The sequence below is a fragment of the Dendrobium catenatum genome, unplaced genomic scaffold (genome assembly GCF_001605985.2).
Source record: "Dendrobium catenatum unplaced genomic scaffold, ASM160598v2 fragScaff_scaffold_493, whole genome shotgun sequence".
Classification (NCBI taxonomy): Eukaryota; Viridiplantae; Streptophyta; class Magnoliopsida; order Asparagales; family Orchidaceae; genus Dendrobium; species Dendrobium catenatum.
The window spans coordinates 60835-73346 of NW_021318955.1; the positions used below are offsets into that span (position 1 = coordinate 60835).

Sequence of the window (12512 nt, forward strand, 5' to 3'; positions counted from 1 at the left end):
TTTTAATTTTTTTCGTAATATATAGATATATAATTTTTTTTTAATATTTAATTTTTTTTTGTGTTTTTTTTGCCCCCCTCAAAATTGAAGCTGGTTCCGCCCCTAACAATAACCAGTACTCGATTTCAGCAATTCTATAAGGAAAATAACTATTTTTTCAAACCTCAAAAGTGAAAAAATGCTTGTTACTAAATGCAAACATCTTCACAATTGTTTTTGTGAAGATTTCATGTATTATATGCATATTTGAAAAAAGTAATCCAGGAATTTCCCTAAAGGAAATTATTATACATTGCTCCTCAGAAGTTCAATCAATCACAATAAATGAAATTATTTTCAGATTTACCACTTATCAACAATTGCACATTCTTTTAAAATAGTACTAACCATCAGTTTGAAATATTTAACTCAAAGTATACTGAAAAAGGCAAGAAGATACTACCTTTTGAGATGAGAAAATTATCCATGCAAAGGTTCAGATAGCTGAAGTGGATGCTAGCGAATGAACCAAACCAGCACATAAGATAAAATTTTAGATTAATTGAAAACTCTAGAGATATGAATAAATGTAATATGAAAGTAAAAGATAGTTTAATGAATCATTTGAGTTTATAGATTATGAGGTTTATTAGGTTACTTAATATATTACTCTGGGTCACGTGTGGCTATAAAAACCACTCCTTGGGGGAAATTAGAAAATGAAAATGACAGAAAACACTTGAAGATCTCAAGTAAAACTTAACGATCTTGATAAAAATTGCGCGAAACTTCCACAAATCCAACGGAAAATAAGATAAAAAAAGGAATTTTATTGCAAAAACACAAACTAACGGAAGAAAATAGCAAGATACAATTGATCCTCTATTCGAGAGGAGGATCTATCTCTTCCAAATCTCTAAATGCCGCTAGAGCCCAAAAACCTAAACCTGAGAAATCTCAAATTTTAGCCAAATTCAAGATGCCCTAACCTTAGGAAAACAAACCATTTAATGCATGCAATTCAAAAGGAAATCTCTAAACAGTCCCTATATTCAAATTTCCCTCCTGAACTTCTCCCAAAACCTTCCTAATATGCTCTTCTTGCTCCATTCGGTTTGATCGGCATGTAGGAGGCGGAATCTTCTGCCTCTGTTGTTCGTAAGTCGGTCCAGTATGGACCGACTGGACAGGTGTAACAATACTCTCCTCCTAAAGACCCACCTTGTCCGCAAGGTGGGAAGACAACACCCTTTATTCCTTCTTCATCACAAATAGTAAGAACTTGAAGAGTTTGATCCTTACACCTATGCCCCGGCATATACGTCTAGTCACATCTGAAACAAAACCCCTTTGCCCTTTTCTCATATAATTCTATTTTTGTGAGTTTCTTGAAGTTGTCCTCCGGTCTTACTCCTACAGTCTTCTCCTTCGAAGTCCCCCGAAGAGTACCTAATATCAGCTCCTTGGATGCTAGAAAGATGGTGGTCTTCATGTTTGGACCTCTTGAGCTGCTGCCTATCGTCTCTCTCTCCAGGTGCCTCTGATCAGGGGCGGATCCAGCCTTTCTTTTCAGGGTGGGCAAAATTTTATTAAATAATAAGAATAATAATAGCATTAAATAGTAATAATAAAAAAAAATTAAAAAGAAATAACCCTTACAATTTATAATGTTGTCATCAATAAATTAAAGGAATTTCATATTGTTGCAAGCAAATAATCTAAATTTTTAGTAAATTAAAGGAATTTCACTTTGAAATAAATATTATGCACTTAAAGGTAACAATAAAGCATATCAAGAACAATTTTCCTTCAAATCCATTTCAATAAAACCGTATGAAACCAGTAACTTCACTCACATATTCAAACCAGTCTACGATTGCAAAGCAGTGAGTATTAGATCTACACTAAAACCTTACCGACACCAAAAAGAAAAAAAATGAGATTTTGTAAATTGGTTCTTAACAAAAAGACGATCAAATAGATTTAAAGCTTAAAGTATAAAAAAAATGTGGAAGAAACCACTAATCAAAAGCTAGATGAGGGAAATTTGCATCACCGCTCATTCCCTCAGCTCATCAAGGCCGCAACCCGGTAGTTATTTGCGTCTCTTTTTCTATCAATCTCCTCTCTTCCCTGAGATTCCTCTTTTTTTTTTCTTGTCATTAAGTGCTGGTTGCAGTAGGAAATAGGATCAAAGAGGAGAAAAAATATAAAAATATCCATAAAGAGGAGGAAGAAGGCAAATAAGGACAAAACAATCAATGCAGTGGAAATCCAACAAACGAGCCCACACAGTTCCAAGCACGCGGCACAAAAAAAACTGTTCGATTTGATAAAGCTACCTTCAATGAGCGGGAACGCCGGCTGCAATAATGCGACTTCCATTCTGCGATGATGGCGAAGATGAAGGAGGAGACCTCCACGAATGTCGAAGGGACGAAGGTTGTGAGTCTGGGGCTGCGAAGAGCTGATTAGCCGAAGAAGCAGATTGGCTACGAAGACAAGGGTTGCAACTGTGAATGCAGCTGCGATCTGCGAAGAAGAAGGCTGCGTACAAGATTAACAAAGGCTTCAAAGACCAAGGAGGCAACCTCTTCTGGGAGACTGGGAAGACACAATTTAGGAATGGATGGCGGGATGGGTAGCCACGCACGATGAGGGCAAAAAATATTTTTTGAGGGGGGCATAATTCCAAAAAGACCCTCCTTTCCTTTTTTTTTTTTTTTGAGGGTGGGCATTTGCCCACCCTGACTTGTGCGTGGATCCACCAGTGCCTCTGATCCTCCACCAATTGAGTTAGCTCCATAACCTCTCCCAAATCATGAGGCTTCATTACTCTAACCACTGCCCGAATCGGTGGTGTCAGTCTCTTCATGAAATTTTTCTTTAGCACTATCTCAGGAAGGCTGTCCAATCGGTTAGCAAGATACTTGAATCTCTCCCGATACTATATCACTGAATCATCATGTGTCAAGGCAAAAAACTGCTCATAGAAGTCTCCTCCCTTGCCAGTTCGAAAACGTTCTACCAAGCAATCCTTGAACTCCCTCCAACTCCGTATGGGTCGTTGCATGTCCCTCCACTAGTACCAAGCCAAAGCCTTGATGTAGGCAGGGGGGGTCAAATCAAATCCTAAAATTTGATTTTGACTTCTTTAGCTAAATAAAATTTTGAGCGAAAAGTTAGCTCATTATGAGCTGTTTTTTAGTTCATTTATTGCTCATTATTATGTGGACTTGTCTCTTCCTTCCCCCCTTTTTCTTCTCCTGTGCTCTGTCCCTTGGATTTCCGAGAATGGCTGTTAATTTCTCTGTGCTGGGTGAATTCCGTGCTCTATCCCTTGGGTTTCCGTGATTGGCTGCTGGTTTCCTGTGCTGGATGGCCTTCCTGTGCCTTGCCCTTTGGTTCCCGCGGCTACTGCTTGGTTCCACGGGCTGGCTGCTTGGTTCCAGGTGCTGGGCTACTTGGTTCCGTGAGTTCCCTGTTTGGTTCTTTGGGTTTCTTTTCTCTGTTTTGCTGAAATGTTTGGGAAATGTTAAAGTGGTTGTTGACTTTTTATTTCCCTAAATTCTAATTGGTTTATTTGGAGTTTTAGTGGTTGTTTGTATTCCTTCTTTTGCCTATATATATAATATGTTTTTAGATAAAAAAAGAGTTTTATGTAAGTTATTTTTTGAAGCCATAACCTGCGAGCTTTGTCCAACTTCTCTTCCTCTCCTCCTTAGGAAAGCTTGCGAGCTTGTCCTCCTCCTTCATCTTGGCTTCTAACCTCTTTCTTCTCGCCACAAGTGTCACCTCACCTGTATCCTTCTTCTAATGGAATGAAAAGCAAGTTTAGGAAAGTCGTATGAGTCGTTTTGTTTTTATTTATAAAGTTTGTAAGTCAGAAGTTGTAAGTGTATTTCCATTATAATATAAAAGTTATATTTTGTCAAGTTTTTGAGTATTTTATGATTTTTTATATCTCCTAGTAAGGTCTTATTTTTCTAGCAAAAATTTAGGTCTCTTCCCAAATTTTTGCTTACATCAAGCCTTCCCTTCCAAACATAGGGCCATTGTCGACAATCTCTCATCCTCCGTCAATTTATTGAATGTGAAATATATTTCTACCTTGTAGATCCACCCATGCGCATCCTCCCCCCCAAAGATTGGCATCTTCAATTTCCTCACCCTCGGATCACCTTTGTTCTCTCTGTTCCCTCCATAATTTCTCATTCCCCAAAGGGTTAGTTCCCCCCCAATTGTGCCAATCATCCCTCCTCCACTCGTATCCAAACCTTTCATCACAATCTCACCTTTTCCCTTCAAATTCAGCACCCATTCGATCATATTCAACCCCTCTCCTTTCAAATTCGACACCTTTGCGATCATAATCAAGTCCTTGTCTTTCAAATTCAGCCCCTCTTATTTCAAATTCAACACCACTCCACTCATGTGCAACCCCCTCACGCCTCTCCTCATACCCTCTACCAGACTCCTCCCTAGGGATTGGCCCAAGGGGAGGCATTTTTTCTATTCCCTCCAAAATCTCCACTTCTTGATCTTCCCTTCATCTGATTGGCTTAGGGTTTTCCCCACTTCCTCAGCTGTTGGCACCTTCCCTCACCTCAACATCGATATTTTAGTTTGTCCCTCAAGCACTTTCTTCAACATCTCCTCCAAGATGAAAAATTTCGAATTGAACTTATCATGTATGGCTGAAATATTATCTTTTATATCTGAAACTTGACTTCGGAGATCTGAAATTTCATATTTCATTTGTTCGATCTCCCCTTCCAATACTTCCACCTTTCTTCCAGCCATGGGAACCTAGATTCAGGCTCCAATAGCAAAGATCAACAAGTTTGACGCGAATATGGCCTCCAAAACACCAAAAATAACAAGATCGGAGAGGAAAACGCACCATACCATAAATCAATGAGGATGATTTATATTTCAGCCCAGAAAACAGCTCTAATACCAATTTGATAAGAAATACTTGAAGATCTCAAATAAAACCTAACGATCTTGACAAAAATAGCAAGAAATCTCCACAAATCCAATGAAAAATCAGAGAAAAATAGGAATTTTATTTCAAGAACACAAATTAACGGAAGAAAATAGCAAGATACAATTGACCCTCTATTCGAGAGGAGGATCTATCTCTCGCAAATCTCTAGACGCTGCTAGAGCCCAAAAACCTAAACCTAAAAGATCTCAAATTTCAGCCAAATTCAAGATACCCTAATCCAAGGAAAACAATCTATTTAATGTATACAATTCAAAAGGAAATCTATAAACAATCCCTACATTAAAATTTTCCTCCTAAACTTCTCCAAAAACCTTCCTAATCTCCTCTTCTTGCTCCATTCTGTTTGATCGGCATGCAGGAGGCGGACTCTTTCGCCTCTGTTGTTCATAAGCCAGCCTAGCATGAACCAGCTGGACTGGTCCAGTGGACCAGTCTAATAGAAAATATGAATGAAACTACTTTGGTAGTTGCTCACTCCCTCCTTCAATTACCTAGAGTTGACATATCATCAAATTGCCTAAACCCTTCTACCTCAACTACCTAAAGTTTTAGGCAAGCTCGAAATTGCCTACTTATCTATATATTCATTTTTCTCTGCTTATTGTGTTTACTGTGTTCTGTTTGTATCAAATGGTGCTCTCATTAGGAATAAATATTGTAATGTGGCTATAAGGTTGTTATCAGGTTACTAGGTTGTTAAGGAGTTTTTTATGTTTTATTGTAGGCTATAATAAACTTCATAGGAGAGTTAGAGCATCATGAAAGAAAATATGTGAAAACCTTGAGTTTCAGAACATTCACCCTTCTGATAAAAATACAAATAAATGTAATAGGATAGTTTATTGAGTCATTTGAGTTTACAGATAATTAAATATATTAGGTTACTTTATAGTTTATTACCATAGGCGGATCCAGGCATAGCTGAGGGCCCTAAAAAAAAAAAAAAAACTGCTGCGGAGGGGCAGTTTTGGTAATATGCCCCCCCTAAAAAAATTTTATTTGCCCTAATCTCAGCCATTGCCCCGTTCGCATTTTATTTCGCCTCATTTGCTGCCCGCATCCGTTTCGTGAAAACTGAAGAGGTCGTCGACTCGTCGACGTCCTCGTCGTCGGACAAGCTGCAGGCGGACTGATTGGCAGAGCACTCTCGAGTCTCGATCACAGTTGCAGCCACCGTCATCTTCGTCACTTCGCGAGTTCGCGTCGCGTCTAAGCGTATTCGTGAAGAGGTCGCCGAAGGCCCGAAGCTCTCTCTTCCCATTTTGCATCCGCCTTCATCATTTTGAAGGTAAGTTTTATTTTTTTTGGCAAATCCATACCACTCCAACTAGTCCACTAGTTCTATTTCTAATTTCTTGCTTCAGTTTTTCCTTTTATGCATCTTGAAAAAATTCTTTTATGCATCTTGAAAAAATCAATTTACAACAGAAAAAATCTATTTACAGTAGAAAAAAGGCTATGGTATTTTGTTTTATCAAAATCTGTTGTGATTTTTTTTTGTGTTGTGTTGGACCGTTGGTATTAGTTGCTTTTATAAATTGCAATCTGCCAATCTATAGTGTTGCAATGTGTTTTCTAAGTAATTTTAAGACAACTAGTGTGTGTTATCAGTTTTTTAATTTCTGCTGTTGAATTTTTTTTTGTTTCCCTTTCTTCAACCAATAAATAATTCACCACCTATTCTTCTCAACTAAGGAGACAACTAGTCAATTTTTGATGCGAAGTTCACTCACTTATTGCACTGGACCAAAAATATTCATGTATCATCATACTAATTTAATATCAACATATTTTGTTTTTGTAATACAGTTTAATAACTAGAATATACCTCAAGAGTAATTTTGTTGCTATGCCAGCAAAGTAGAGGATCTTATATTAGTTATATAAGCAGGCTGCATTAAAGTAGATTTCACGAGTAATTGATTTGTTCTGTTGTATTGCCTATTTGATAAACAATTCCAAATCATTTTAAACAGTAAAACTAAATCATTTCAAAGGTAGATTTGATGAGTAATTGATTTGTCCTGTTGCTGCCTTATGCAGTTTCTCATTATAAAGTTTTGAAAAATGGAACGATTCTTGAAACGGAAAGAACGTGTCGAGATTGATATTGACAATCTACGTGCTGATCCTGGTCTTCGACCATCCATCTGGAGTTATGATGTAAATGATCGTGATAGAGTTCGAAGAGCTTATTTATTGAAGGGACCGCATCAACCCAAAAATCATCAATTCCCTCAAACAACAATAAGGAACATTGCACGTAGATTTAACTCAAAATGGTTTGAAGACTTTCCTGTTTGGATGGAATATAGTATTCAGAAAGATGCAGTATTTTGCCTTTATTACTATTTATTTAAGCCTCAAGAGGAAGTTAATACTAGCAAAGGTGGTGGAGATACATTTGTTGGTGATGGATTTAAGAATTGGAAGAGAAAAGAGAAGCTTTTGAGTCATGTTGGAGATCACAACAGTGCACACAACAAGGCAAGACATAAATGTGAGGCTTTAATGAAGCTTCAAGAGCATAGTATTCCCGCTTTATGGTCGAGCAAAGAAGAGAAGCAAAAAAAAAAGAATATCGCACTATGCTAACTGCAGCTGTTGATTCTGTTCGATTTCTTATTCGTTAAGGCCTATCATTTCGTGGGCATGATGAATCTTCTAGCTCCAATAATCAAGGGAATTATGTAGAACTATTTCAGTTTCTTGCAAATCATAATGAAGAAGTTAGAAAAGTTACATTTGAAAATACAAATGCAAAGTTAAAATTGATTGCACCAAAAGTCCAAAGAGAGATTTGTGCTTCGATTGCTGCTGAGATTTTGGCTGTAATCATGAATGATATTGATGATTCATACTTAACCATTCTAGTAGATGAATCTTGTGATGTGTCTACAAAAGAACAACTAGCTATTGCGGTGAGATATGTAGATAAGTTGGGCCAAGTAATTGAGAGATTCATAGGTGTTACTCATGTTACTTCAACAAATGCAATAACACTCAAGGCAGCAGTTGAAGCACTTCTTGCAAAACATTTGTTAAGATTACCCACAATAAGGGGACAAGGCCCTAACTAGGGTTTCTGATTTTAGACCGATCGGCCAGGCCGATAGGACGATCGTTCAGGCTGATGTTACCAAAAACAAAAATCCTAAAGGGAACAACATGAAAACTTCTATGTTACATAACAACATGTCCCACACCCAATACAATTGATTCAAGAAAGGAAAAGATTACAAACTGACACAAACCTAGTCTACCCAATCTTGAGCTGGTTCTGAATTGCAGTCTTGATTGTGTGGTCCTGAAATGTTAGTACATAAGGCAATCGTATAGAAAAGGAAATGTTTGCTATCATCAAAATCATGAACCATAGATCCGCAACACAACATTGATGTTAAGTATGCTACAAATAGCTTGTTGTTTAGAGTATTGGGGTAAAAATATGTTACTTTTGCTATTGTTACGAATAAACCAGAGGCACCTCCAAAAGTATCCAATACATTAGCCAAATTTGAAGCATTAAGGGTGGCATACATAGGGTGAGAAAAATGTGAATCTTTGATTTGAATGCCATAGAATGGTTAAGAAGAGTTAGGGTTGTCTAACATTGAAGAAAGGGAATCCATTGAAATACAAAATAGGTAGGAGGAAAGGGAGAAATCCTATCTAAGGCTAGAAGAAGTGATAAAGAAGCACTCCAAAGAGCCATTGATGCACACACAAAAAAACACATTCAATACACCCTTATCCAAGAGATGAAAATCACAAGAAAACCTTTACAAGGAAGCATGCTCAGTACAAAATCTCTATTAACTTTATCGAAAGTTGTTTGGATGTCTAATTTTCCACAAAAGAACTTCAAAAGTTTAGGCTTTTAAAAGAGAGCAAAAAGTTCAACAACAAGAATAATATTTTTAGTAGTAATTTGTTTTATACAAATCCCACTTGACTAGGGTGAATGACGTGAGGCATAACCACCTTGATAATATTGGCAAGAATTTTTGCAACAAGCTTATAAAAGGTGTTGCAAAGAGAAATGGCCCTAAAAATTGTGATATTTTTTACACGGGATGTTTTGGTAAGAAAGACGATAGCAGTGGCTCTAGCTTGTTTGGAAAGGTTGGATGTAAAAAAAAACATTATATAGATTTATAAAGACGAGGTCCAATAAATATGCCAAGAACTTTTAAAAATTTCAAATGTATAGCCATTAGGACCCCGTGTAAAAGATTTAATCCCAATGAAAATATCATGCTAAATTTATTCATTCGAAATATGAGCAACTAGAGAAGGCATAAAATGAGAGGGGACATTATACCCTTAAGGAATAAAATCATGATTCACACCAGAGGTGGAGGAGAAGAGGAGTTGAAAATATCTTTAAGTATTGAATGACAGCTTAGCTAATATCATCATGGCTCTCAAAAGAGTCAAGCTGAGATTTTTTTTTTTCCTAATTTTAATCTTGTTGTAAAGGAATTTCAAATCATCCTCGCCATTAGAGAGCCACTAGTTTTTTGCACATTGAATAATCCATGAAGCCTATTGAGAGGAAAGGGAGGCTAGTTTCATATTTATATCATTGAGCTCAAGATTGAAAGCATGATTAGTAGGATTAGATTCAAGTTATTGCAAACATCTATGCTACTTAGCTTTTAGATCTTGAATATAGGATGAAAGAAAGGAAGAGGAGGCCCATTCCTTATTTTTTAACTTTCTTTTTAGCAGACCAAGCTTGTGGAAAAAAGAGTAAATAGGGTTGCCCAAGCAATGAGAGGCAAATACAATAAGTAAATCATAAAAAGTAGGGATCTTAATTCAATTGTTTTTTAATAAAAAATTTGCTTTAAAGGAGTTTAGAAAGGTTAAGAATGAGGGTGTTATGGTTAGATAGGTTGGGCACTCCCACATTGTAATAAGATAGAGATAATTCATTTAGCCATAAAATATTCGCTAGCATATGGCCAAGTTTGGAGTGAATGGGGATAGGACATCTTTAGTTATACCAAGTGTAAAAAAAGCCTGCAAATGCAAGATCAGTCATGCCACAGTAAAAAATGAGGCTATTAAGAGCCCAAAAATTGTTGTTATGGATAATTGAGCCACCCACCTAATCATTAGAATATCTAAAGTTATTAAAATCTCCCATGATAATCCAAGGTTCATGGATAGCACCATACAACTCTCTAAATTTGTTCCAAAGCTTCTCCCTCACAACACTATTATTGGAGGCATAGACAATAGAAAAATTGCAAGGCTGGGCATTATATGAGGAAATGCAACAATGAATAATTGACTTGAAGAATATAAGTGGGTAAAGATGGTGGTGTGAGAGTTCCATTTTATCCAAATACTATTGAGCTTAGAGATATTAAAATTGTGACCGCTTGCTTCATGATCAAAAATATTATATACAACAAAACAAAAAACTAATTATCAAAATTCATATTAAGGTTAACTTTAGCATCTAAAATGCACAGGATGTCCAGGTTATAAAGCTTGGAGAACTTTTTGACCATTGGGACTTTGTTATGACTATTAAAGCCACACACATTCCATACCACAATGGATGGGTTGGTCATTTGGATTTTCGGGAATGGTAGTTGGCCTTTTTGGCACATTTTGATCTAGTATTCTTAGATACTAGAAATGAAGTATGGGTAGGGGAGGATCATCACTGAGTGTCAAGGAATCTAAATTGACAAGAGAATCAAAATTGTTTTAGATTTTAAGGTTATGAGGAGGAGTTCGGGTAGAATCATTGGAGTTGGATGGTTATGTTGAAGAGTTTAAGTTTGGGATATACCATCAATCAAGGGAGGAGGCTAAAGTTCAGAAATTTGAGGAAGTGATAGATTGAGGTGGTTGGGGGCGGTGAGGGGGAGGATGCATGGAGTTGACAATAAGAACATTTCTGCCAGGGTTATAGCTAAAACTTTTGCCACAACAATATCCAACTTCAACTAGAACCTCATTATGTTTTTTGGGACAATGGTTAGAAGTGTGAACACAAGAATTACAAAAGTCACAAGCTAAAGGTTTCCAATCATACACCATTTTAAGATATTTGAATTTCCAAGCCATTGAAATCTCGATAACATTAGGGAGAGGAGAACCATTAGTGACATGAACGCAAACCCTAGAAAAGGTTAACCATGTTTTTTTAGTCCTGAGCTTGTCAACCGTAAGGGGAATGCCAATGTAGCCGGCAATCTTAGAAATCCCTATGGGTCTTAACAAACTAAATTGAGGTCTAGGATCTTAATCCATAGCAAAATATATGAAAACTCTTCATAGATGGGACTAAACTATGGAGACCATTCATACAAAATAAAATGCTTACCTAGGAAGAATCAAGGCTGCCTGAATATGCCATATCATGGTTTTCTAGAGAGTTAAACTTCAAACAAAAAAATCATCAGAGAGATAACAGGTTGAGAGAATTAGGTCCGGTTAAAGGTAGCAAGAAAATAAACATAAAAAAGGACATCTTTTGACTGAATACCAAACGAGCGATAGCCCTTATTATAGGGCTCCAGAAGACATGTATGCTCTTGAAAATTGAGCAACTTTGTTAAGAGTAGGGATGGAGGAAAGGGAGAAGTTGGAAGAGGCAGGGTTTCATGAAAGGAGATTTTTCTAAATATCGGTGAGGGGGCAGCATGCAGGGAAGAAACCTGGCTAAGGATGGGGAAGAATTTGGAGAGAATATAGAGGAGGCCATGGGAGAGAGTAGAGAACTCTGGTAAGGCCAGAGGAGAAGGGGTAATATTGATGGGAGAGGACACTTGGAGTTAATAGTAGGAGCATTTCTGCTAGGGTTACAGTTAGAACTTTGATATGCCAGGGTGGGCCCCATGGGAGTTAATATTCACTATATAAGGAGGAGAAATTAGGGGAGAAATACTTTAAAAAGTTTATTTAAGGAAACATGACTAATTTGGATTTAGATTTGGAAAGGATTGATTATGATATGTTTTCTAATTAAAGTGTGCAGATTTGAGGCTAATTTAGAGCGGATTAATTAGGATATATTTCCTAATTAAAGAATGCATATTTGGGGGTTGATTTTGGAGGAGATTAATTATGAGTTGTTTCCTAATTAAAGAGGGCTGATTTGGGGGCTAATTTAGGAAGGGATTAAATTAAGAGGGATTTTGTAATTGAAATTTAAATTGGAGAGGGAAATATATTAGGAAAGGGGTCTATTTTAGGAGGGAAGTAGGAGAAACTTATTTAAGGCTAACTTTAGGGTTTATTTTATTTTATGCAAAGTTTTATGAGAGGTGATGTTTACTATTTTTGTGAGGGATCCTAGCGGTGTCTAAGGTTTGGGGGAGAATGCCCTCTCAAAAGAAAACCATTGAATCTTATTTTGTTCATATTTAATTTTCTATCAATAAAAATATGCATTTTTATTGAGTCTCTTTGAGTTTGTTTCTATTTTTGATACCAAGATGTATCAAATTGGTATCAGAGCAAGGTTTTGGAGAGATAAAAATAATGAAGGTGGATG

General features: G+C 36.8%; 1 protein-coding gene across 1 annotated transcript; it reads left to right on the top strand.

Annotated features, from left to right (window-relative positions):
* The first annotated feature begins 7057 nt into the window (after positions 1–7057).
* On the top strand, positions 7058–8070 carry LOC110108145 (zinc finger MYM-type protein 1-like). Its single transcript, XM_020838659.2, has 2 exons — positions 7058–7520; positions 7625–8070. The coding sequence occupies exons 1-2, from the start codon at positions 7058–7060 to the stop codon at positions 8068–8070; spliced, it is 909 nt and encodes a 302-aa protein (XP_020694318.2).
* The last annotated feature ends 4442 nt before the right edge of the window (positions 8071–12512 follow it).